This window comes from Oryza brachyantha, chromosome 3 (assembly GCF_000231095.2).
Source record: "Oryza brachyantha chromosome 3, ObraRS2, whole genome shotgun sequence".
Taxonomy (NCBI): domain Eukaryota; kingdom Viridiplantae; phylum Streptophyta; class Magnoliopsida; order Poales; family Poaceae; genus Oryza; species Oryza brachyantha.
Genome location: NC_023165.2, coordinates 12,968,129 through 12,993,568, shown reverse-complemented (window position 1 = coordinate 12,993,568; position 25,440 = coordinate 12,968,129). Strand labels below are relative to the sequence as shown.

The following is a 25,440-nucleotide window of genomic DNA, read 5'->3' as shown; positions in this document are numbered from 1 at the left end:
CGTAACGGCGACGGCACGTATAGGACTCGACAGCAGTGCTCACGGCACCATAGATTTATACCATAGCATGTTATTTTCTACTCAGTTCATTTATGTTTATGACAATGCTACTATATATTATTACTAAACATTTATATTATGTGTTAACTATCATATATTATTTTGTAACCATATAGTCGTGTTGTTTAAATTCAAAAGAAAATTAATCAGTATTGAATTAATAAAAAGAAACATAATTAAATTATGGCTTAATCATGATTACACATAATCCACTATGGTATTATTGTCAATCTACTATGTATCCTCTTTTTTAGGAGTTCTGTAGCAGACGAATCTAGCCAAACAATTTTGGTCTGTTCTCCAGCTCCCACAGGAGTAACTCTTACTGGAGTTGGAGTTCGGAGATAGGATCTGGAGGTGAGAGCCTTACCAAACAAGCCCTACGAGTGTCAAAAAATCAAATCCCTGAGTATGACATGTTGGACCATATGAGTCAATGACATTGGACCAGGATGTCAAATAACCGAACCTCAATGTTAGGAGTGTGAACAAATCAAATCCATCATCGCTGCTAGACCTGTCAAACAGAAATATTTTTCGGACAATTTTTTAGGCGTGGGTGTGGTGGGGTGGAGAAGAGAAATGCCCAATCCCCTCTCGTCCTCGGCTTCTTCTATTCCTACAAGAGCAAAAGCAACGCGTGACAAGCAGGGGCGGCAAGCGCGTGCGTGAGGTAATCCTAATCAGCTTCCGGTCCCTGGCACTTTTCGATTCAGTTCTCTCTTTCTCTCTTGTTCCTTCTCTTTTGTGTTTTTATTTGCAAATTGTGAATCCCTAGCATGAACATTTATTGATCCGTTCAATTTTTGCGAAATGATAAATTGTAGGGTTCTTTTGTTATGATGACGAATGATGAAATAGTTTTTGTGTGTTCGTTTATGGGTGCTTGCATGTGAGCTGTTTGATTGGCTGAATTTGTTGCCCAAATGCCGTGGAGCGACCAAACCAATTTGTCGGCTGCATTGAGGAGATGGCCATGCATGTGAAATTCTCTGGGTCTAGAGTATCAGTACCTGAATTTATTACATGAATGATGCTCAACTTCGAGCAGAACTACTTAATCCACACAGCTGCTTAGAGCGTGCTACATATATATATATTAGGGCCTTCCTTATGAACTTCATTGGGCTGTGGTTTGTGGAGGAGGATACTGAGCATGACAATTGCAAGGAGTTCAACTTGCTAGATCATTCTGGGGGAAGCTTTCCTTCGAAGAATGATGACAGCAGTGCTAACGCCCGGCGAGGCGGGTAGTAAAGACCAGGCCTCTATACCCAACCACATAGTCGACAACCTGGCATTTCATTAACAAATCAGGAAAGCATACTCCTTGTTAGCTTTTTAGCTGCAAGATTTTTTATTTGACTTTTTTCGGGGCATACATATAGTTCCTTTGCACAACTACTTTGAAAATACTATGTTTAGGTTCCAAAGAAACAAATTAAAGCATGCTCTCAACACAGATGTGGATTCTGATTTGAAAATTTGATCATCTGATCAGGAGCATATTCCATAATTGTCGATGTGGCACGGATGCCATGAAGTTTCTACAGGCAGCCCAAGAATGTCTAGTGTATATTGTGTTGATATGACCGAACAAACTACATCCATATCACCACTAGCATGCAACGACAGAGTTGAAATTAAGGGGTAATAACTAATACATGTTCAAGTCAATACCTTAGAAACATAGATATATACATGTACAACCATTTTCTTGTGCCACTTGACATTAGTGTCTTGATTGATGGTAGCATGGTCTCCAGTGAGTCTTTCCAATTATCAAATATAAGCTCACTGCTTGAGGGGACTAAATGATTAGAAGCTTCAAATGTGTACTTTTCCTTGATACACATCTATTAATAAGTAATTTGAGAGTTGAGAATAGTTCTTCTCTTTATGGTGTCGGAATTCAAATTCATGTTAGTTGGTCAAACAGACCTACACATAGGGCAAATAATCATATTCTACTAATACCTCTAATCTTTTGTATATATTAAAAAAAGATTTGTCTTGCTATAAGAATTTGTTCTTTCCTCAATCTCTGATGGTTGGCTCCTATTGGTTCCAGGGTCAATTATACAATAAATAGGTTATATTTGATACCTAAAATATAGCTTACACATAGATAATCTCTAAGAAAGGAAAAAAGATTGTTGATAGTGATCATTCTTGGAAGAAAATTGCACTTAAATTGGAGGCAAATATAGGTAACTTGATTGAATATTCGAATCCATATCCTGCAATCCATCCATGGGTAGTTCAGCTCTGTGGTGTTTGCATGGAGTGCTCTCTGGACCTTAGGATCATTTAGATAAGAGGAGACATAATGGTTTGTGCAAGGATCATCGAATGTCACCTGACATGGTAAGGTACAAATTCAGTATGTCGAGTAGGGTATATAACAACATAATTAGCAACATATATAGTTGACTTTTTGTGTGGGTACCGAATCACTAGAACCAGAAGGATTAGAGGCATCATGACATTGTGGTGCATAGATGTTGTAGTCATCAACATTTCCCTTTTCCTGGTTAGCCAAGTGCATGGCTTTCTGGCGGTCGTTAGTGTATGTCTCGTTGAAACCACAACTAATCTAGATGGCTCTGTAGACTCTGTCAGAAATCATAGCATGCCTCCAATATTAGTCAAATGATGCTCTTAGGGTCACATTGTCATGCAAATCTGCATTGCCTATCTGGTCAAGTTTGAGAGCATTGTCTATCATTAGAATATTACAACAAAGAGCTCTAAAACAGTTATTATTGAACACTTCTTGCAACACCTTTGAGCTTGGTGTTAGTTGAATTGATGGCTTTGTTGTTAGAAACTATCAGATTAGCTAGCTCTGGTATATAATGACCCGTGTAGCTCTCACTAGTTATAAAGAAATCATAGTCCTGATACTCAGAAAATTTCTTCATCCAATTGACGAGGAAGGTATATGCATCATCTACAGTCTTTTTGTCACCAATGTTGTAATAATCTGATGTAGTGTTGGAGTATGAGTACCCAACACCGGCTGGGACCTCAACAAACAGTATATTTACCATTAATGTGAATAAGCAGTGTTACATCCATCAGGCTTTCCGTATTGATTTAATATATTATGTGTGGGGTTTGATTGAGTGAGCTACATGTGTTCCATGCATGTTGTTTCTTGTACAATGTCTTGTTGTCACTACGGACAAAGAAAGGGCCAAGTTCTAGCATGGCTCCTGCTCCAAAGGATGAGCAACCAGTACATGCAAATCCAATTGGTATGCTACTATAAGTAAACTAGGTCTCTTTCTCCTAAAGAAGAGAAACTTGGACTTAAAACTTTGGTGTGGAACCTTATTGCTACATCATTGCAAATATTATGAACTTGACCTGTTCATGTTCCTTTGACTCAAAATTTTCTTTTAAAAAACAAGTCTAGAAGCTCCACCTCATTTCACTAGTGAAGCTAACCAAGAGAGAGAGAAACACCAAATTGACACCTTCAAGTACCTCAAAACCACCAAGTAACCAAGGACTATGTTTTAGATGATATGACCAAGCAACTGATGATGAAATAGTATGTATAAATTATAAAATAGACATAATATGTTCAATCTTTAGACATAATATGTTCAATTTTAAATGTACACATGTTGTTAATTACATAGTTTTATTGGTTTACAACTTTACATGTAGTACAGTGCACTTTACTGGTTCTCATGCAGTACAATTGACTTTATGTTTTATGGATAAGATTTAACATACCTCCATTCAGCCATAGGGCTAGCGACTTCTTCAAAGGATCACGATGAGCCTCAACAAAATAGTAGAACAGAGCCCTTCCTGCCTTTGCATTCACTGTGACATATCCTACAAATTGGTTGAACTCGACCTCTCCATCTGCCCTGGCATTGCTCTTACTTTATCCTCCTCTGATAGATCATCTTGTTTTTAACCATATTTACTTGATATTTTCAGCTGATCAAACTGAAGAGGGTGGTTGCTCTTGTTTCTTGCAATTGTGTTTTCCACACTGAGGCAGAACAAGGACCAAAGTATCAGTAGGCTTCTTTTCATCTTGATAGGAAGCGTGTGCATGGGTGTTTGGTGTCTTGTGCTAGTTTGCTATTGGTCAATCTTTATTTATAGGTGACACATTCTGTCTACAGTATAGTGGAGGAGTCCTCCAAAGAAAAATGTGTGCAAATCAGATTGGATGTGTTCCATCCATCACAACGTTGATCAAATGCAGTCTCCAATCCTGGTGACATTTGACCTTATCATTTTTCTGTGGTATCGTACATCCTCAGAAGAATCTTATGCACTCAATTATATTTTGCCAAGATTCCCAAGGACCTTTAGGTTCGATATGCGTTTCTTTTGTGATCTATATTCTAACTCAAAGTGTTGCATTTGTGTGTTGCATTATTTGCTTTTCTTGATCAGTATTCAGTAAGAGTACTGGATTTTGTAAATTGAAACACAATGTAAAGAGAAGGCCAAATTTGTTCTTTAACTATACCGCAAAGCTGGAAGTACATAGTTGTCTTAATTGTCTTGTGTACTTCGTCCAGTGCAACTGACAATATCGTAGATGCGTTATGTTCTTAGATTCCGTGAGGCTGAATTTTTTGTTCTATATTTTTTAAGGATATACTATTGTGAAAAAGCAAGAAATTTATCCTAACCTTGACTTCTACTCTAAGTGGTATAAACAAGGAAATTGTAACACTATTGAATTATATTGCTATATTCTCATCATTGACCTCTTCCCTGAAATCAAGAAAACCATTTGATACCCACTACTCAAAATGTGATAGGGTTGACGACATCTATTGACTCCAAATAACTATATGTTGGAACCTAATGAATTCCGTTTCATGTCTCTTCCTTCTCATGTATCCTCATTGCAGCTATTGCTTAGATTTCATGTCTCTTCCTTCTCATGTATCCTCATTGCAGCTATTGCTTAGAGAAATGTTGTGTTGCTGTCAGTCTGTTGTCTTTTGAATCCACCTATCAAGTACTACATTTGTCCTAAAATACTTGTCTTTCTAAAATTCAAAAAATGCCCCAAAGTAGTTGTCATCCTAAAGTACTACTTGTCCCATGAATCACCTTTCATTCAAATTTCTCCTTATTATATCCCTAATTACCCACTCACTCATAACCATACAATATTTAATAAGAGGTATTATAGTCTTTTTCTTCTCAAACCTTAGTATATGCTAAACAATATAAAAAGACAAGTATTGTTGGATGGAGGAAGTATGCGTTACATTCAGTTTTCATTCTTAAGATTTGGCTTCCAAGCAAGTTGTACTTTCAATCTTACACTTTTCTATGGCAGAGTAGATGCTAAACTTAGCCAGTGAGCATAGAGCAATATTTTACCTAGAGTTATTGGTACCATTGATTGTTAACAATAGCACTGGCTCCTGTGCTCTTAGAAAAAAGTAAACCTAGAGAAAATAATATAATTATAGAAGGAAATAAGACCCTCCTGGTTATTCTCTTTGTATGAAATGTTCTTCTTTCAGTTGCATTTGATTCATAAGGTTCCTAGGTTGACTTTGAAGTTTGAACAGGTCAATGGGTTAAGAAAATTAACTTCTATATGTGCATCGTGTAACCATTGTGTTGATGTATTTATATCTTTTTGTTTGTTTTTTAGTCGGTGGTTATGCACTGAGTGGATGCCAATTTTTTTTAGTTAGAGCTGAAATAAGAGGTGTTGGGATGGGGGGTATCCACTTTTGAAGAAAATCTAGCTTTTAGCAATGCACATATGTTGAATACCTTCCAAGACAACTCATATTGGCAAAAAGAGAAGAAAGCAAGGGGAAGGAAGATATGCATACCACAAAGATTACAAAGGCAACAAGGTATATTTCTTTATGTTGGTACTCTAGTTCTTGCAAATTCATATGTTTAGCATTGTAAATAAAGAGAAACTCTCATGATCATGCTTTAGTTAGTACATAAAATTACCAAAATACATGATTCGTGTAAACAAAGAGGGTTTTATAATGCTAAATGTGGGTGTTTTAGTCATCATTCTTTTTGGTTGTTTCTTTGACTTTTGTGGTGTGCAAATTGGCCAAAAACTTTCCCAAAGACTTCTTATATTGTTTGGATTGCCTGATGGATGGCATTGGCGAAGAGTTGAGATGTTGTGTGGAGAAACTTCTAGAATTATCTTGTGGTCCATTTGAAAAATACAACAATGATAGAGACTTCCATAATTTTCATACTAATTGTAGGAAGTTGTTCAAATTCACATCCTGGATGGTGATTAGGTAAATATTCTAGATAATGTTTTGGTATCTTTTACTGTGAAGAATGTTTAAGTTCCCCCTTCTTTCTAAGAGAAAACTTTATCGACCTCACTGAATTACTTACATATTTTGAATTATACATGCAACACCAAATATGTAGTCCTTATTTTATATTGTGAACCCGAAATATCTCCAAAGAACTGTAAATTATTACACAAAATTGTAATATATGGAAAGAAGTGTGCTTCAACACAAATGATATGTTGGGTTATAGTAATAAGGTTTGGATGCTCATCTAGAACTTAGTTTAAGTTCATTACCCTCATAATTTAATTCTCATTTATGACTGTCTGCATTTCAACTGATGAAACAATTCTCCGGTGGGAACAGTTGGTTTCTATCTTTCAATTATTTTTCCTAAGCAAACTGTTCTATCTTTCAATGTAAAAAACAAGAACAGAAATAGAGGTTGCACGATTTTGGTCATTCAGGGGGCAATGTCCCTTGCAGGAATGAGGAGAACAAGGTTAGTGCCCTTTGAGGCTGGTAAGTTGGAACCATATGTCCAGCTTCTCTGACTGTTGCGAATACCAGACCTTTGTATCCAACAACATAGCCACCAACCTGCAATATCGCCAAGAAACAAAAGTAATTTTAGAAATGTACATGCAAGCAAATTTTTAGCCTTCATCTTTTAATTATTATATTCCTAATTTAAAACTTTATACCTCGTTGTCATCAGAATACCATGGCCTCCAAAATGAGCTTATTGGTAGCTCTAGAATGTCTAATGAGTATAGTGTCGAGGTTACTGGGCACACTGCATCGATATCACCACTGGAAAAGGTAAAATGGGTCATTTCTTAGTTGGGTAATCAAGTCGAACCATACATGAGTTCAAACAAAGTTTCAGCAAAATGTTCGATGACTCACCTGTACAACCATGTGCTTACTCCACTTGAAATCAATTCTTGGATAGATGGTAGCATAGACATTGGTGCATCTTTCCAATTTTCAGGAGTGATGATATTACTAGTTACAAACCATATGAAACTTGGTTAAATTGCAATAGAACCCTAATGTTTAATACTTGAAAGGTTTTAGGCTATGTTCTTGCACCTGCAATCTGACCATGGTTGTTTTAATCCTGTGGCGTTAGCATGGAGTGCTCTCTGAACCTCAGGGCGATTCAAATATGAATCGATGTAGTATCTACTACATGGGTCAACATTGATTGCCTGCAAAACCATCTGATGAGATGAGAGAAGCAGCTTGGGACAAGATGATAAAATCTGTGACGACAGTTCTAATTACCAAGCCATGCAGCTGTTGAGGATCAGAAGCATTCCAGCATAAGGGTGCATATATGTTGTATGGATCAATTACTCCTTTTTCATTCTCAGCCGCCGCTAACGCATTTCGACATTGCGCCATGTATGTTCCATCGAAGCTGCAATGTTGCTGAACTGCGAGGTGAGTTTCTTTGGAGATCAAAGCATGTGTCCAGTAGTAATCAATGGTTGCTCTCGTGTTTGTGCTATCATCCAAGTATGCATTCCCAATCTATACCCAACAGATGAAGGTAGAATACAATATATACATTTAGCAACATAATATTATTAGAACCATTGTTAATTTTTGTTGTCTGAAACTTACTGCAACTCCTTTTAGATTGATGATTGTGGCATTCGTGATATTGTTGTTTGACAAAATAGCATTTGCAAGCTGTGGTATGTAGTGGCCACCATAACTTTCACCTGTTATAAAGAAGTCACGACCCTTGTACTCTGGGAACCTCTCGAGCCAGTTAGTGAGAAAAGTGTATGCATCTGCTGTCGTGCTCCTGTCACCAGTGTTGTTATATTCTGATGTTGCATTGGAGTATGAGAAGCCAACACCAGCTGGGCTTTCAATGAAGAGCATGTTTGCCACTACCAACCATGAGCAATCATCAGTGCAATGGTCCAAAGGTATTATGAATGTGCGATCACCTATTGTGGTGAGTATAATTTGATCATGTGATGTTTGTGAGAGTTAGCTTACCATTGTTCCATGCATATCTGTTTATGGACAGTGTCCTGTTATCACTGTTGACGAAGAATGGTCCAATTTCAAGCATAGCTCCATCTCCCAAAGAAGAACATCCAGGCCCTAAAATCCCAAGGTAACACTTTCTCTTACTATAGAAATCACATGCCAATCCTATTAAGAGCATCTATCTTCTAAGTTCTACACTTTTTGTGAATTGATTAGAATAGTTTAAGAAGTAGTCAACGGGCTTGTAAATTGTTTAATTCACAAAATTTTGAACTTTGGAAGCATGATTGGATGGACAGAAAATACTTTTGATGGGTGGTTAGGAAACAACACCTTTCAGGCATACTGCAACACCATACAAAATTCATAGAGCAGAAAGAAATGGATAACACAAGCAAACCATAGAAAACCACTGATTCATTTGACAAAATCACAGAAAAAGTAAACAAATGCATGTCAATCAGTCATGTAGGGATACCTCCATTCAGCCACAAGACCAAAGGCTTAGTGGAAGGATCTTGAACAGCCTCAACAAAGTAGTAAAAGAGAGCCTTCCCAGATGTGGCATTAACTGTAACATATCCTGCATACTGATCAAAATCAGCCCTGCTTGGCTGCCCAGGCAGCTCACTCACCTTGTCTGCCTCCTTGAGTCCATCTTGAGAGCTCATGTACAGCTGATGATTGACATGCTGACTTGTGTGTTTTGCTGCATCTTGTTCGTCATACTGCATCTCCATTCTTGACCTGGAGAACTCTACGACGCGAGCAGCCTGATCAGCAAGGGCGCCATGTACGAGTACCAGGAAGAACAGTTGGAGTGCTAGCACTTCTCTACTCATGTTGAAGGCTAGAGAGGAACACCTAATGTGACATGAACTTCTTATGAATGTTGGGTAGTGTTGTTGGATTGTGATAAGTATGATCCAGTGCTTCTAGAGAGTTGAAAGGATCTCTATGTGAATGTATGGAGATGTTATGTTTGGTTAGAGAGTATTTGGTTGGGGTTCAGTTCAGGGTTGGTTTAGGGTTTAGTTTAGTTCTGAACTAAATCCTAGCCAAATTCTGTTTAACAGTAGGATATTTTTTAAGACTACATTATTTATGATGATAATAGAACAAGAAAGCATGTGAAAGGAGCGTGAGTGTGTATAGTAATCTTGCAATAATAAAGTATTATTGGATTTGTAAAGCAAGAAATTGAACTCCTGCCCTCAAAAGTTCGTAACATGCTCTAATTAGTAGGTTGAGTCTCCGCTGTTACTAGAGTTGCATCATCTATTCAGCAAAAGAAAACAAGTCTTCTGCTTGAAATTGTTCTTAAACAAGAGATTTTGTAACTGTAAAGATACAAACGAACAAAAAGTTTAATATCTTCAAGTTCTATTCTGTCTACACGTTGGTGCAACATTGGTGCTTAATGTGAAACGGTCAAGTCCGCAAAGAGATGTCTACACATGAAATCCATGCCCTGAATTTCTGCATGCTACTCTATCTTTAACAACCAGAAGCAATTGTGTACTCTAAGCAACTTTGCACCATTTTTTGTTCTTTTCTCCTACCCTGGCCTATCATGATCTTGTCTTTTGCACGATTTTGAGAAAGCAAATCTGAAATTTGGTGCACGGTCAGTTTCTGCTGAAGGACCAATAGTGCCAGTTGGGACAAAAGGCTGAAATTTTAAATGTATCAAAATCAGTTGGCCCACGCCAAATTTGCATTGGAATCTTTGAATTGGTGAAGAGAATTAACCTAGCAACATCATGCATCTTGTTCTCTTCTTTTTTGTTAACATTGTTCTGGCTCCACAGATCTTGAAGACGACTTCAATCAAGTACATGACATTGGAAGGGAGGTGCATACGCTTATGCTTTGTAGACTGAATTGTTTTTCTTTCGAACGTTCTTGTTTGATGCTTACAATAAGACCAAAATGTGCTCCATGGCCGACACTTGAGAGCTTAGACTAAATAAGGGTGTTGTGAATGCCATGATTAGCTTTCACTCAATCTAAATTATCTAATGTGGTACTATTGACAATAAATTTTGCTGCTAGCATTGAAAAGATTTGGGCTTATTTTGTCAAAAATCTAAATAGATAAGGTTTTCTTCTGGGCCAGCTTTGATTTGAGAAAGGATGAGCTAAATTGGGCTGGTATGTTAGCACATATATTAGAGCAAACCTAGCAGTTCATGCATCCCATCATCCATATTAAAAATAGTTGATATGAAGAAAAAATAGGCTCCCACAGATCATGCATCCCATCATGCAAAAATAAATGTCCATCCAAATTAGAGATAGGCCATCCAAATTTGAATGTTCTCTCTCCTCCATGCATATTTCAACATCTAATCACAAGAGAGGAGAGTAATATCAACATAAGAGTAGGTGGTTACAAAATATTAATAAAATAAATATGAATAATGTATTATGGATAATCTTTTGAAGTGCGAGGTGATATGGATATGGGATCTTTTTTAGATGGTCATCCAAATAGCCATATAGATGATCACATATGCATGAGCTGGGTTTGCTCTTAGGCTCGTGGTCTGTGAAACGGGCGTGTTTCCTGTGAACAAGTAATTGAGAAGAAAATTTTTGTGTGCAATGGTATCATGGGCTTTGCATGTTCTCCCTACCTTTCCTTTTTTTCCCCTACCAACCAATATTTCTTTATGACAATATGATCTAAGTTGCTACGTTCATATGGATGCATGTATCATGCTGGTGTATACCACTGGTCAAATAAATCATTTCCAGTATAGAAATTCTCCATTAGCATTCTGATGTTTGATCTTAATTTCCTCGATCGGTACTCCTATCTTTTTCTATACTGAAAGCTGCACCGCAACTAACATGTGTATCAGGAAATTAAAGTTCATCATCTAGAGAAAGAGGAAATTAAAGTTCATCTAGAAAAAGGAGGAAATTCAAGGAAAAGAGTTGCAAGTTATTGGTTTGATCCAGTATAATCAGTTTCATCCTTACCTTTGCACTTTGCATAAAGCTGGGTGGCCAAATTAAAGGAAGTTCAAAGCATTTGAACCACTCATCAGTACTTTCTACCTAGCTAGTAACAGATTAATGATTACAGGTAAAGAACATGTAACTATTGGCTGTCAAAACAAGCATGTGTCATTATTTTAAACCTGTTCCAAGATTCCTCGCAACGCAAAAAAAGGGAATTATTTGTTGTTTGCAAGATCTTTGGATCAGCTAGACTGTCCAAAAGGAGATCGATCTTCACTTGATGCTGGTGTATTAGTTGAACCTTCAGGTGTTTGTTGCTGAAGTGAAGCAAATTAAATGCAACCTTTTGTTTGAAAGGACTGAAATAATTACTAGTGATGCATGTGTGAGTTGTTGATTTGGCAATGTTAGTGTAGTTGGATACAACGGGTGAACGGAAGCTTGTTCTGGTTACAAATGTCGAATTGCATTAGTGCGGTTGGGGTGAATTCTCATGTCATATATGGGTCTGAGGATTGATATAATATATGAGTAAATATTACCTTATATTTAGTTAAATCCTGGATATTATTTGTAAAATACCCATGAAAATTAATTGTTAAATATGAAAAAAATTACGGTTCTTAATAAAGTACCTTAAAATATGTAAAACTTTGGTACTTGAAGAGACGCGGTGCAGTATATAGATATTAAGTTTTTACACTTAAAAAACAAAATATAGCACCCGAAGATATTATTTTAACAATTATTTAAAATTCATTAATATAAATTCGGTCGTACTTTCATATATATTCTACCGGTGGTAGAAGACAGTAGACTCCCCCACCTTTAGAAACTTCTAGCTATCAATTAATCTGCATACTTACTTGATATTTTACTAGTATATATGGCAGGTATACATACTTCTTTTTTGAAGGTATCAGGTGCAAATTCTTGACCCCTCCAAAAAAATGCTTCTGGAGTCTTGGTCATATGTGGAACATGTCTTTTTTTTTTAAGCCCCGTAGTATCTGACAGTAAGAACTATTTTCCAACCTAGTTAATGTAAGCACAGGGTGTTCCCATGCATGCAGAATTTGAACAAGAACAACTACGGATTGCAGTCCATCTAAGTAGCCTCTGAAGCATTCGCATGATCACTTTCTTGTTTTTTTCTGATCGCAGTTAATCTCTGCACTCGACAAGTGTACTTAACCTCAAGCCAACATGTTGCAGTTCGTCTAGTGATTAAATGTTTGAAAATTTTAATTTCATCAATCAAATCCAGTCACTGTTATTGGATGGTAATCTAAAGACATGCACGTAAGTCAAAAATCTCATATACGCCCTCCCCATAGCCCCCCATATATTGCACGCGCGTTTGATAGATGAAAAAAATCAAACGTTTGATAAATAGTAAAAGTGATGTTGCAATTCCCAAAAAGAAAAAAAAAACCCTCTTCACATGTTCCTATCAGCTAATGGAAATGTGTCACATCAAGGCACCTCAAGTTTCTCAGGCCCCCCTTTAATTATCCTCACTGATGCTTGGCTGCTATCAATCCAAATCACGCACAGGAAAGAGGAGAGGTTAAGGAAGCTCACAAGAACACGACGAAAAAGGCAGCAGCAGCAGCAGCAAAAATTGAGTCTTTTTTTCTCCCCTTCTCCTTTCCGGGCCAACCGGCCGTACGCTCCTTTCGCCTCCTCTCTTTTGGCTCGATCGCTTTTCGTTCTTTCCGCCGTGGCCACTGCGCCGCCGGCGGCCGGATCGCCGGGCCACGCCGGTGGAGGACCACCGGAGCAGCTAGCTCATAAGGCGATCGATCGACTTTCAGGTCATGTGCAGTGCAGTATAGTGTGAGATCTAGCTTTGCCACTAATTGAATTGGCCCCTGAAGCTAAGCTAGCCCTGAATTAACCAAAGAAAATGCTTAAAAACTCCGGCCTCTGAAATGACCAGCATGTGAGCATCTTCCTGATCTTGTAGCCCTCATGAGTGACACACATTACATGTATCATCGTCTGTGATCGATATAGATTAACTATATAGCAGTGACATAGTATATGTGCATGCCTGATATATTCTTCAGTGATTAGGTTAAGCAAGAGGGGGAAAAGGGAGATTCAGTGAGTCCTTGGAAAGATCACGCACTGCAGACACTGCACCAATCATTGTTGTTTTCGATCTCAGTGCTAAGCCTGTGTTACTGATTGATCCTGATCGATCTGATCGTGCCTACCTGCAAAAGCAGCGTCGCTTTCTTGGTCAATCTGCAGGTTAATTCGAGGTTCAGTGGTTGGCCTGAAAGCCACGCACGATTGCCATTATATTTGGTGTACGTGCCTCCAATTATTTGATCAACCCATGCAAGTGCCACATAGTTTATACTTGCATGTTAGTAACATTTATGTGTATTTATATGTCTATGGATTCATCAAATCAAATAGATTCGATATCTATCTATGATTCGTTTCGCATGGGGCTTTGCATTTGCAAGTAGAGATCGAGTGTGCGTGTAAAGAGGCATATGCAAGTAGAGGTCCCCTACATGTACAAGCAATCACACATATAGAATACATATGCATATGGATGATAGTAGGAGCTAGGCCCCAAAGAGAATTTTAATCTTTATATATGTTTCTTCGGAAGTGAATTTTAGTCTCTCGACAAGATACATGCTATTCAAATAGTCTAATAAAACTGAAAACAAGTAAGATACTTTAATATTTTATAATATACAAAGATAAAATTAATCAATAAATATGCAAGGATAAATTCGATGGCATATACAATAAACGATTAAAATATTCTAATTAGAGATTAAAAAAACTTCCGCTAGTTCTTCCTTTCCATCCATCGTAACACCGTATGGTGACTGTAAGTCGTATTTATAAAAAAAATAATTTATGAATAACATTTTATATGTATTTATAGTAATTTAAAAGCTAACATTGAAAAATAAACTTTGGTGAAAAACCCTAAAAATCAACTCTAAATTAAAAAAAAATATAGACGTGAGCAGGGTTCCCGTTACCACGGTAACCGGGCCTCCTCCGCGGAGGAGCGGTACGGTATGTACCGTGGTTTTGAGTTTAAATTTAAGGAGAATTTAAAATTTTTGAAGAAATTTAATAAAAAAATATATGTTGTATATGTTGATATATAGTATAGCTTTGTCAAAAAAATTTTATGGAAAAGTGTATTTTTGGCGTAATTAAAAATCATAACCGAGAATTCCATGGAAAAAAATTAAAATAGCCTATTGCAAATAATATTTTGTAAGAAGATGGTTAAGCATATTTTGTTGTTGAGTCATTATTAATTTGCACTAGACACATATTGTACATAATGTTAAAATACAAATATACCACGATGGATATAGGAAAAATATGTATGAAGAAAAATTATATGTGCATGTTAGTACATAAATAATAGTTTTGTTCATAATAATGGGTGGTAGGTATATTTGTGACGCAATAATTAAAATGAAGTTGTTGTTACTTGTTATTGATGTGAATTATTTGGTGAATGGTGATATGATGGTATATGTTGTAATGTAAAATGTCATGTTAAAATTTTCTTATTTTCCCTATAGCATGTCCTAAATGTCACAAATATAGTCACAAAATAGTTTTACTATTTTTCATGTATTTTTTAGACTTTTTAAAGTGTTTTTTGCATTTGACATCTCACAGATTTTCTTGTTCTTAAATCTTCTTCTCCCCGCGGTTTCCTCGTTGTAATCGATGTTTCGGCTGCTTGCTGTTCTCATGTGTTGTTCCGGCAAGCATTAGATGTGGTTCCTATGTAAAACCACGCGGTAACCACGTTTATCACGGAGATTTGAATTCAAATTTTTTATTTTCAAATACATGATGATTTTTATGGTATCCGCGGTAGGTAGGGGCGGAAATCGGAGGCCCCGTTGCTACATGGAGAGAGGGAGAGAGTCTTGAGAGCAGCGTTGCAAGGGATCGAGATCGATCGAGCATGCTGGGGCACGTACGTTGCCGGCCTACGCCTGCATGCATGCATGCTGCACAAGCCGTGACGATGCTGCTAGTAGTCGCTGCCTTTACGCTGCGCAGGCCCATTGACATGGACGTTGCATTGCAATGCTTCTGCTACTGCTACGCCAAGTACGTACGTACGCGTGTGTTCTTCCTTCCTGCAAATCGTGCGTGCGTACGTACGTTTTCTGCAGCTAGCTAGGCACGTTCGATGGATCGATGCAGCGAATCCGCTGTACTTTCTCTCTCATCTCTAGCATCGATCTCCATCAGCCAAAAGTTGCTGCATGCAGCTTGCCTGCTTCTTCTTCCATCTAGCTAGTTTAGCTAGCTAAGTAGCTTCTTAGATGCTCGCCTCGATGGGTGTCAATTATTAAGTAGCTTCTTAACGAAGCAAAAAGCAAAAGCCGGCGATCGAGTTCGGCGCCATTATCGATCGTTCGTTCTTGCTTGCATCCGTCCGTGACGTCATGGCTGCCTCCGATAGCTTGCGAGAGACATAGAGCTAGAGAGACGAACGACGTGTTCATGGCGATGGCCTCTCGTTCAGCTCGACACACTTGCTATCTGTCCATCTGCTTCCGATGGCGATTCTGGTTTCGTACAAATGTCGTCGCCGCCCGTAGTACTCTCTGCCCTGAAATTCCCCTCAATTAATCCTTCTCTTTTCTCCCTTTTTGTGTACGATTCTATGCAAACACACACACACCCCATCAATCACTCAGCTGCCAGTATACCACCCCCAATTTAATACACAATTAATCAGCTGAAAGGCATGCCAAAATAAACCTGTCATTTCACTAAATTTGCACTAATTATATATACCAGCATCTCGATCCGGCCATCAGATCGACCAATTAATCGATCCCTTTTCTTGACAACACGACCACCTTAAATTGCAGGTCAAAAAGCAGAAGATTAATTCATGCGGTTCGCCCGCGTGCAATTTCACGCGCGTATTTCATCATGGATTGCAAATTAATGCTATTAATCCCGCGTGACATTTTTACTTTTTTTTTCGAAACTTTTTAAATTTTTGTGGTGCTAAAAGTAACTCCACTAAAATTTATTTTCGGATATAATAAACGAACCTTTTAATCACGTTTTCTTAGATAGCGTTGCCAAATAAGTTGACGTGGTAGTTGGTTGGCCATGCCAGTTAGTTAGGAGTTAGCCAAAGTGGTTCATATGTGAGAATAAATCCTAATATAGTCTGATTTTAAAATTTACAAAATAAAAAGGTTTTAAAACAAAAACAAAATCACATGATCCCTCTCCTTTCTGCCGCCTTCGATTCGGACGCTACTGCCAGTCTTCGATCGATTCTCTTCACGGGAATTGATAATTAGCCCATAGCATCACGGCATCAGAGTATATAGAAGTGCTTTTTTAAAATAAAAGATAAACTATTTGTTTTTATTTTTGGATATTTAATATTATAAACGATATAATCACTAAAAAATTTAAAAAATATACTCCACTCAGTTTCATAAGTTTTGTTATTTTCGACTAGATGTTATCAAACTTTCAAAACTTTAACAATTAATAAACTTTAATAAAATTAAACATCTACTTATTTTTTATATATTTAAATAGAAAAATTATAGTCAATAATCTATTCTTATATAAAGAGGAGTAGTGGTGGTGGGTGGGTGGTGGTGAATTTGCCACCTATCCCACCAGCAACTCCCTCTTATTTTTTAAAAGAAAAATAATTGATACCTATATATCAAATCACTTTTATTAATTATACTTCATAACATAATAATTATATATTTTTTAATAAAATTCCGTTGCAACGCAGGGACGATCTGCTAGTAGATTTAAAAATACTTATTCAATAAACGATAAGAATCATTTACGATAAACTGTTAGACATGATTTTTTTTCCTTCGAAAAACACACCTCACGACTCACGATGGTTCGAAGAACGTGCAAAAAAAAAAAAGGAAAACAACCTAAACGAAGGCACTGCCGGCAGGCCTACGCGTTCGCTCGGCGACCGATCGACGGGGCGCTCCTCTCTCTCCCTCCCGACACCGATGGCGACGGAGCATGGCGCTGTTGGCCGGCCCTCACGCGCATTAATTAGTTAGCTCGCCGATCGCCGGGTCCGTCTCCGGCCACGACGCACGACGACGACGGCGACGACGCTGAGTGCTGTCGCCGTCGTGGCAAGTACAATGCCCGGCCCGAGGCAGGCAGGGAGGGAGGCTAGCTAGCTAGGCCGGCCGGCATGTGCCTGCCTGCCTGCCTAGCTAGCTATCCGATCTACACCTATCTAGCTAGCTCGATCGCGCGGTTTGGGTATGGTCGGTGTCGCTCCCGGCGAGGCCGGCCGGCTGCGTGCTCGTGCATGGCAAAGCTAGCTCGATCGGGCGATGGCGATGGCGACGGCGACGGCGCGGCATGGCCGGCCCTGCCGCCTGCCTCGATATCGTTGAATCTTCTCCCTTGATAGCTTGCATTGAATCGCGCGCTCTCTTCTCTCTCTACCTCGCCATCGATGGCTGAGGCAGCTGGCAGAGTGCTAGCTCGTGGGTGTGGGGGTTGATGGCGATCATGTGCACTGACCCATCATGGGCTCGATCGTCCGCTGCAATTTATGTGGGGATGCATCGACCGGGAAGCTAAGTGAGATCGAATTAGGCCGTGTGTCTATTTTTTTGGGGGGTCACGAAGCAAAGTCCACAGCCTTTTTCGTTAAGGGATCGTCCTTATTAATTCGGAACATGGGGATTTTTTTTCGTGGCATAATAATTAATGTAGTTTTCTTTTCGGCTCGTAAGTCAGGCTACTCCCTCGCTTTTCTTAACATGTTTACTTAACTGTTGAATGATGTGTCTTTAATTTAATAGCATATTGCCCATAAGTCTCAAACAGGATTTTATTGAAAAAAATTCATTAATATCTTATTAAAATAGAGTTAATAAAAATGATTTGATATATAGATGTCAATTATCTTTTATTTCAAAAATAGGAGAGGATTGGTGCTAGTGTACAATGGTAAATTCACCGCCACCCACTACCAGCACTACTGTTTTTTTTTAAGAATACAGATATTCTCTTAATTCTTTATTATAAGATTTTCTGGTCTGGAATAGATTTATATGTATGCTAATAAATCTAGACATATATACAAAACATATACATTGATAGATGATGAATCTAGGTAAATTCAGAAAGTCTTAGGATATATAGAACATGGGTGTAACAAATATTAATAACTTAGATTTTTTATAAAAAATTAAATTAATTTATCGACTTTTCAAATTTATGATATAAATTTAATATTTAATTTCTGTTGCATTTCTCGTTACACCCAGTAAGCTCAACCCCAACCTCACGTTCAAACATTGTCTAACAGAAATGGGACGTCCGTACTGTATGGGAATTTTGTCTTCCGAAATAAAATCATTTTTAAACAACGTATCACATGCATATGTCCACCGAGACACTGTTGGCGGTATCCAAAATGTGGAGCAGGATGTGTTCTTCTATAGGTAAAAAATAAATTTATTTTTTGTTAAATATTAATGACGTAAACAACTTAATTAAACTATTACATAGTTAAAATTTTAGAAATGTAAGATGATAAATTTATATATATATATATTTTTATAAAACACGTATCGTTTAGCAATTTAGAAAATATACGCCAAAAAGAGTAATAATCTGCATCGTATCGCTGAAAAAAAACACAGCCTTCGTGGGCCATCCACGCCTCGCATCGCCGTTGCGAGCCTTGATGTTGCCTCCTCGAGGTGGATACCAATGTTATTTTCTACATCATTTTGACATTAATTACTGACAATGATGTATGCGAATCGGCACAATGATCACCACTAATTTTGGGATTATATTTCTTGATTTAAGAAAAACAAAGACTATAACTTTCAATTCACTTGCGAGCCGCTGTACAGAATCAACACTTATACAGATTTTCATCAACCGTGAATGGATATTTGGTATCTCTGTCTTTAGGATATTGTTTCAAGTAGTTTTCTTAATTTTAATCGAGCTAAGATTTTGTAATTCGCAATATTTGAAATAGTTGGCCGTTGCTTTCTCGAAGCAAATGCCAGATAAATTCCATTAACCGGAGAAAATATGTATACCAAAGTCCCATGTCAATCGCTAGAGACAGTTTAACCTGCATTAATTAACAAGTCATCCAAATTAATCTGTTATTGATATTTCCTGGGAAAAATCTCTTCGTGCATCATCGTGTTCATCCCTTAGGAAAAGGAACAGTTCAAGAAAAAAAAAAGGAAAATGCACTGTAGAATGGTACAAACTGATAAACGGATACTGCTATGAATTACGAAGGGAAGCCTCTTCACCATTTTTATCAACCTAGGAATATCTTAGTGATCCTGTTATGTTTGCTATCATCCAATCAGTTCATTCTTGGATAAATTTTATAGGGATTGCTTGTGGGTACTGCTGTGCAGTAGCTGCAGCTAACATGTAGGCTCTGTCCTATAGACTTATATGTCAGTCTCATGTTACCTCATAACAGTAATGGCAGAGAATCCATATCGGATGCCGTGCATGTCAACTTAGAGCAGGTACAATAGCAGGCTGTAAGCCAGCTATAAGCATATTTTAAAGAGATAAGAGGAGAGAGAAGAGATGTATGCTATTAATTTGTAGCCAGCTGCACACAAGCTCCAAGACTAACATGTGTGTATGACATGTGAGACTATATATTGATGTTTTGTAGGTAACTATTGTATGAATTGACTATTAAATTGACTATAGATGAATTGGAGCTAGTAGTTGACTATACTGTTTAAAGGATGTTAGATGTCTCGATACCAATCCTAACGGACTGAGATCATGTTGCTACTGTAAAGAGCAACAGTAACATGAATTTGGTATATCTCGTGACCGTTGGATCGAAACGGATGGATGAGATCTAGCGCTACAGTATTTGCTACAGTAACGAACATTGTTTCAGATTACTGTTGCTACAGTATCTTAACACTGTTTATATCATTAAATCTTTGTGCCACTCGCATAAATAGTGTTCCTCTGTATTACTCAGAGGAACCGGACCCCAATCCTAACCGAAAGAACACAGTAAATATAAAAAAACTTGCAGTTGCAGGTTGGCATCGTACCATACATCTTCATCTTCCTTGCCATAAGAAAAGAAGAAACATTGCAGATAGATGGGACTTTCTGCCGATGCATTAATTCTTTGTTCCAAGCTGATTAACTCTCTCACTTGACTCTATCATCAACCTGACACAGTGATCCTAACAGCGATTAGCCTCTGCGAGAGGAACGCTACAGTGACAGACAACCGCAGGACACCGTAACACTATACATGCATTATACATACAGAAGAATCCATCTGCGAAATCGAGCCGTTCTCTGAACCTCTTTTTTCTGCCGCTTTCGACCGACAAATAACCAAACAGCACCGAGCCCCGGAGTCGTCGCAGACAATTACTCAGAAAAGGCAGCGCTGTCTGAAGAAGAGAGCTTGCAATTAACACTTGTCGTGGTCGTCGTCGATGAAAATGATGGTGAAAAGAGAGAGTGGATTAGCAAAAACTTGCTGAAATTAGGCGAAAATTAATATGCTTGTTATTGATCCTTCCTTCCCCGGTTTCAGTGACAGACACGAACTGCTGAAATGGACGACTAAATTACAAGGCCTCTCCATTGCTGGAAGGTTAGGATAATAGAGAACCTTCAGAGCTGTGTGGCCTGTGACATCGATCCGTCCAGATGCATGGCGGTACAAAGAAACACAAAAAATGCAACAAAGAAATGAAATGGAGGGAGTGGCTAAGATTAATACACGGATTAGTAACTGCTAATTGACTAATCAAGATGGGTCTTAATTATTTTTCTTTCTCTCTTCCCGCGCGGCATGGAAGGAAGAGGAGGAGAAGCCAATTAGTGTCACTGTGTTGAGGAGGAGGAGGTCAGGTGGCGGCGGCGGCGAGCTTGCGCAAGAAGTCCTTGACCTCGCCGGGGTCGCGGAGGGAGAAGGAGGCGCAGGTGTCCTTGGGGAACCTGGACACGAGGATGCCGGCGCCCTGGCCCCTCGCCCGCAGCACCCGGAACGCGTCCTCGTCGGTGCGGTCGTCGCCGATGTAGATGGGGAACGCGTCGTCGCCGCCGCCGCCGCCGGAGGGGGAGAAGGCGGGGACGGAGAGGAGGAAGCGGAGCGCCTCGCCCTTGTCCCACTTGATGGCCGGGCGGATCTCCAGCACCTTCCTCCCCTGCGTGAGGCGCAGGCGCGGGTAGTCCCGGAGCACCGCCCTGACCTGCTCCGCCACGGCGCCCCACCGCCGCTCGTCGACGCACCGGAAGTGCACCGACAGGCAGAACTTGTTGTTCTCCACCTTCGCCCCCGGTATCGCCTCCACCTTCGCCGCCAGCGCCGCGTGCGCCTCCGCGATCATCGGCAGGAAGTCCCTCGCCGGCTGGCACAGCACCTCCTCCTCCTCCCCTCCCTGCACACCATCGCAGCAGGACAGGTCAACCTCAAGGTTTGACCGCACAACGACACGTGTGCATTTCGTTGGTCAGGGAGAGACTCGTTGACTCTTCCCATTCCACGTCGGATTCTAGAGAGGCGTACGCACGTACCTCGTGGCGGGTGGGCCCTTGGATGTCCATCCCATGGCTGCCGGCGTAGTACAGCTCCTCCAGTCTCACGAAGCTGAGCACCTGCATCAACCATTTCATTTATTTATTTCTCTCCTTTTTTTTCCTTTGATATACTACTGGGAAAAAAAATAAAAATAAAAAAGTGAAAATGAAAATAAAAAAGAAGATGTGAGGCTGCTGCCAAGTGGAGGAGCTTCTAGTTCTGCGTCGCTTGTCCTCGTGAGACCTGTTTACTTTGCATGCCTTCTATAAATATATTTATACTTTCTCTCTCTTTTTTTTCGAGCTATTGTGTGTTTGTGTGGCCGTGATGATCAGAGTAGTAGGCGAGAGATTGGAGAAAAAAGAAGGCGTTTTGCTTTTTCAACGAGGTGCAGAAGATTTTCAGAGGGAGGGGACGAGTTCCAGAAAGATTGGTGCTTTGGTTACCTTGTCTCTGCAGCGGCCGCTGACGATCGCCGTCGGGAAGCGCGCCGCCACGCCGCGCACCGCGTCTCTCATCTGCACGCGCGCATGCCATGGCCATGGCCATCGACCGGTCAGCGAGTGGTTTGAGTGGGTCAACGGCGGGATTGCCGCCGGAGTAGGAGGGGGAAGAGGAGCAGAGGAGCAGGGAGAGCTCTGCTTTGCTTCTTCTTCTTCCTCCTCCTCCTCTGGTGATCAAGAAAGTAGAGAGAAGGGGGAGGGTTTGGAATCGGGAGCTGACCTCGTCCGTCATGACGGCGCGGTCGGGGTCCTCGACGATGGGCGACAGGGTGCCGTCGTAGTCGAGGAAGACGACGATCCGCTTCCCCTTCGCCGCCGCCGCCACCGCCTCGAACCTGCCCAATGCCGACGGGTGCTTCTCCTGCACATAGACACACACGCACAACGTCTCAGACTCTCACTTCCAGCGCCGACCATGGCGAATGGACGTATACAGATAGGGAGGTCGTACCATCCACTCGTCGTGCTCGGCGTCCCCGCCGGCGGCGGCTGTCGCCACCGCGGGCGCCATCAGCCTGTGCCTCGGCGACGACGCCTTCATGGAGTCGAGCCACGACCCGGTCACGGCAGCGCCCAGATCAATCGTCTGCGCCGCCAGCTTCCTGCACGAGTCGCCTCCCCCGCCGCCGCCGCCGCCGGCGCCCGCCGTCCTCGGCGGCGGGAACGAGAAATGCCGCGCGGCCGCCACCACGGCGTCCTCGGGCACAACCAGCGCGCCGTGCTTCGTCATGGCCCAGAAACCAACCGAAACAACACAACAAGGACCGATCCAGAAGCGAGCAAGCAGGAGGAGGAGGAGAAGGAGACGAGGAGCTTGGGGCAGAAAAAAAATGGCGGATGGTGGTTGCCTTGGTGGTGTGTGGAGAGGTGGAAGGAGGGCTATTTATAAGTGTCGGGGGGCGTGGAGGGTGGAACCGCGGAACTGTTCAAGATAGCGACTTTTCTGTACCGGACAGGCTCTCCCGCTACGTTTTTTAAAGAAAAAGAAAAAGAAACATAATTTTCTGAATTTTTTCCCCAGATTTAAAACCACCTTGTGCTGGGACTGTTTCCTTGCCTTCTGGTTGCGAAAATGGGAGAAAATGTTATGGTTTCATTGCTGAGATTTTGGAATATGGATTACCTCTTTTTTTTTTCTTCTGGGTCTAGATAACATGTGTGTTGCCTTTTGCTTTGCAGAGTACATGGTACCAAGAGCCTTTTGTATTTTTCCTAGGTCGAACACTTCTACTCTTTGTAATGGTTTGTGACAAACTGTAGTGTAATGGTACAAGAAGAGCTATTTGTTTTTCTTTAACGGAGCACTTATTATATTTTGCTATAACACTGCGTTCGTAATATACTAATAACAAAAATACGGAGTAGTAGTAAGTATTGTCCAAGATACCAATATTTCACCAGGCATGTCGACATACTGTAGTTGGCACTAGTCAACGTTTCACGGCTCAATAAAATAACCGCTAATAACCGAAAGGACCAGACGACCAAACCGGAGGCGTTGGAGTCTTGGGGACGATCGATGAATCTCTCTCTCTCTCTCTCTCTCCTGCGAGTGGGCCCCGTCGACGTGGACCGGGGGCCGTACACGTCGGACACGCGCCCCGCCTACCCGTCGCGGTCCGAGGCCGCCACGGTGGTGCTGCCGCGTCGGTGCCACCTCGGACGGACCAGCCGCCGCCCATCGCCCCGTGGGGCCCGCCCGGAGCACCGAGGGCCTGGACAAGTGTCGGCGCCACAGGGGATGTGTGAGGTGGGGCCCACCGTGCATTTACAGGGCTGTTTTGCCATGGCCTCTCGGTTCACTGTCGCGTGGATTTCGCGGTTTGGGCGCTGTTTAGTTCATAATTTTTTTTTAAAACATCCCATCAAATTTTTAGACATCTAAATAAAGCATTAAGCGTAGATAAATTAAAAAATTAATTGCACAGTTATGGAGAAATCTTGAGACGAATCTTTTGAGCCTAATTAGTCCATGATTAGTCATAACTGCTACAGTAACCAACATGTGCTAATGACGGATTAATTATGCTCAAAAGATTCGTCTCGCGGTTTCTAGACTAGCCATGAAATTCGATTTTTCATTCATGTCCAAAAACCCCTTCCGATATCCGATTAAACATTCGATGTGATGTTTTTGCCAAAAAATTTTGGCAACTAAACACCACCTTGGTTTCTCTGCCTGCAGATTTTAGGAGGAGAATGTATTTTTCTTTTTCTTTTTTTTCCATTCTGTGAATGGTGTAGTGTGTGGGCGCCAAAATTGGTGGACATTTTTCTTTTCTATTTTCGTATTACAAACACAAATGTTTATAACACACGTACTACTCTATATAAACACAAAAACAATCACACCTAATGGTCCCTACATGAGCACAGTAACATCCATAAACATACACACACGCTATTATGTAAACACCCTCAAAGACACAAGTATCTTTAAGATTGATAAAGTTACCTTAACGGCTTATGCTCGCTATTAATAAATACATCATATACTGCTAAGAAAATAATTAATTATAATTATGAAAACATGTGTTAAATTTAGGATTTGAATTTAAACCCGATAGACATGTTCCATCACAAGCTTAACCAGCTGAGCTAATCCCGCTTGTTCCATCCATCTATCTTAAGATTGATAAGTTCCTTTTTCTTTTTGCTAGGGTTACCTTAGGGTATTTTTATACGCGATTGTTGGATTTACATCTCTCCTTTATTGATCATTACACGAACGTATATGGAAACAGCGTAAATATCGTATACCTCTGTTAGTACAAAATAAGTATCCCCATTCTCTCTTAATGTAGCTCCAGAAATTGATGGAACGAATCAAAATTTGACTTTTATTTCGCAAGAAAAAGGAACACGCTGTAACTTGTAAAGCTAGACCAGGCCATGCACTCTTCTTCGAAAATCTTGGCCGGAGTACAGCCATTTCAAAGACAGATCTTTTACTGGTTTCCTAGCTTCTCAAGATTTACGTTAGAGTTGGTCCAATCATGAT

The 25,440-nt window shown here is 40.2% G+C and overlaps 2 protein-coding genes and 1 pseudogene across 2 annotated transcripts; all 3 read right to left on the bottom strand.

Moving 5' to 3' along the window:
* Window positions 1-1,003: 1,003 nt before the first annotated feature.
* Window positions 1,004-4,674, bottom strand: LOC102707567 (annotated as a pseudogene).
* A 1,974-nt stretch (window positions 4,675-6,648) lies between these two features.
* On the bottom strand, window positions 6,649-9,304 carry LOC102707292 (serine carboxypeptidase 1-like). The gene is made up of 8 exons (XM_006650082.3): window positions 8,836-9,304; window positions 8,364-8,471; window positions 7,977-8,251; window positions 7,635-7,883; window positions 7,440-7,558; window positions 7,254-7,352; window positions 7,049-7,157; window positions 6,649-6,944 (listed from the first exon to the last, which is right to left on the bottom strand). Exons 1-8 carry the CDS (start codon window positions 9,197-9,199, stop codon window positions 6,804-6,806), a joined length of 1,464 nt encoding a protein of 487 aa, XP_006650145.1. The 5' UTR covers window positions 9,200-9,304; the 3' UTR covers window positions 6,649-6,803.
* Window positions 9,305-20,895: 11,591 nt separating this feature from the next.
* Window positions 20,896-23,270, bottom strand: LOC102699853 (probable trehalose-phosphate phosphatase 9). The gene is made up of 5 exons (XM_040522333.1): window positions 22,891-23,270; window positions 22,660-22,800; window positions 22,383-22,454; window positions 21,933-22,013; window positions 20,896-21,796 (listed from the first exon to the last, which is right to left on the bottom strand). The coding sequence occupies exons 1-5, from the start codon at window positions 23,167-23,169 to the stop codon at window positions 21,263-21,265; spliced, it is 1,107 nt and encodes a 368-aa protein (XP_040378267.1). The 5' UTR covers window positions 23,170-23,270; the 3' UTR covers window positions 20,896-21,262.
* Between the last annotated feature and the right edge of the window lie 2,170 nt (window positions 23,271-25,440).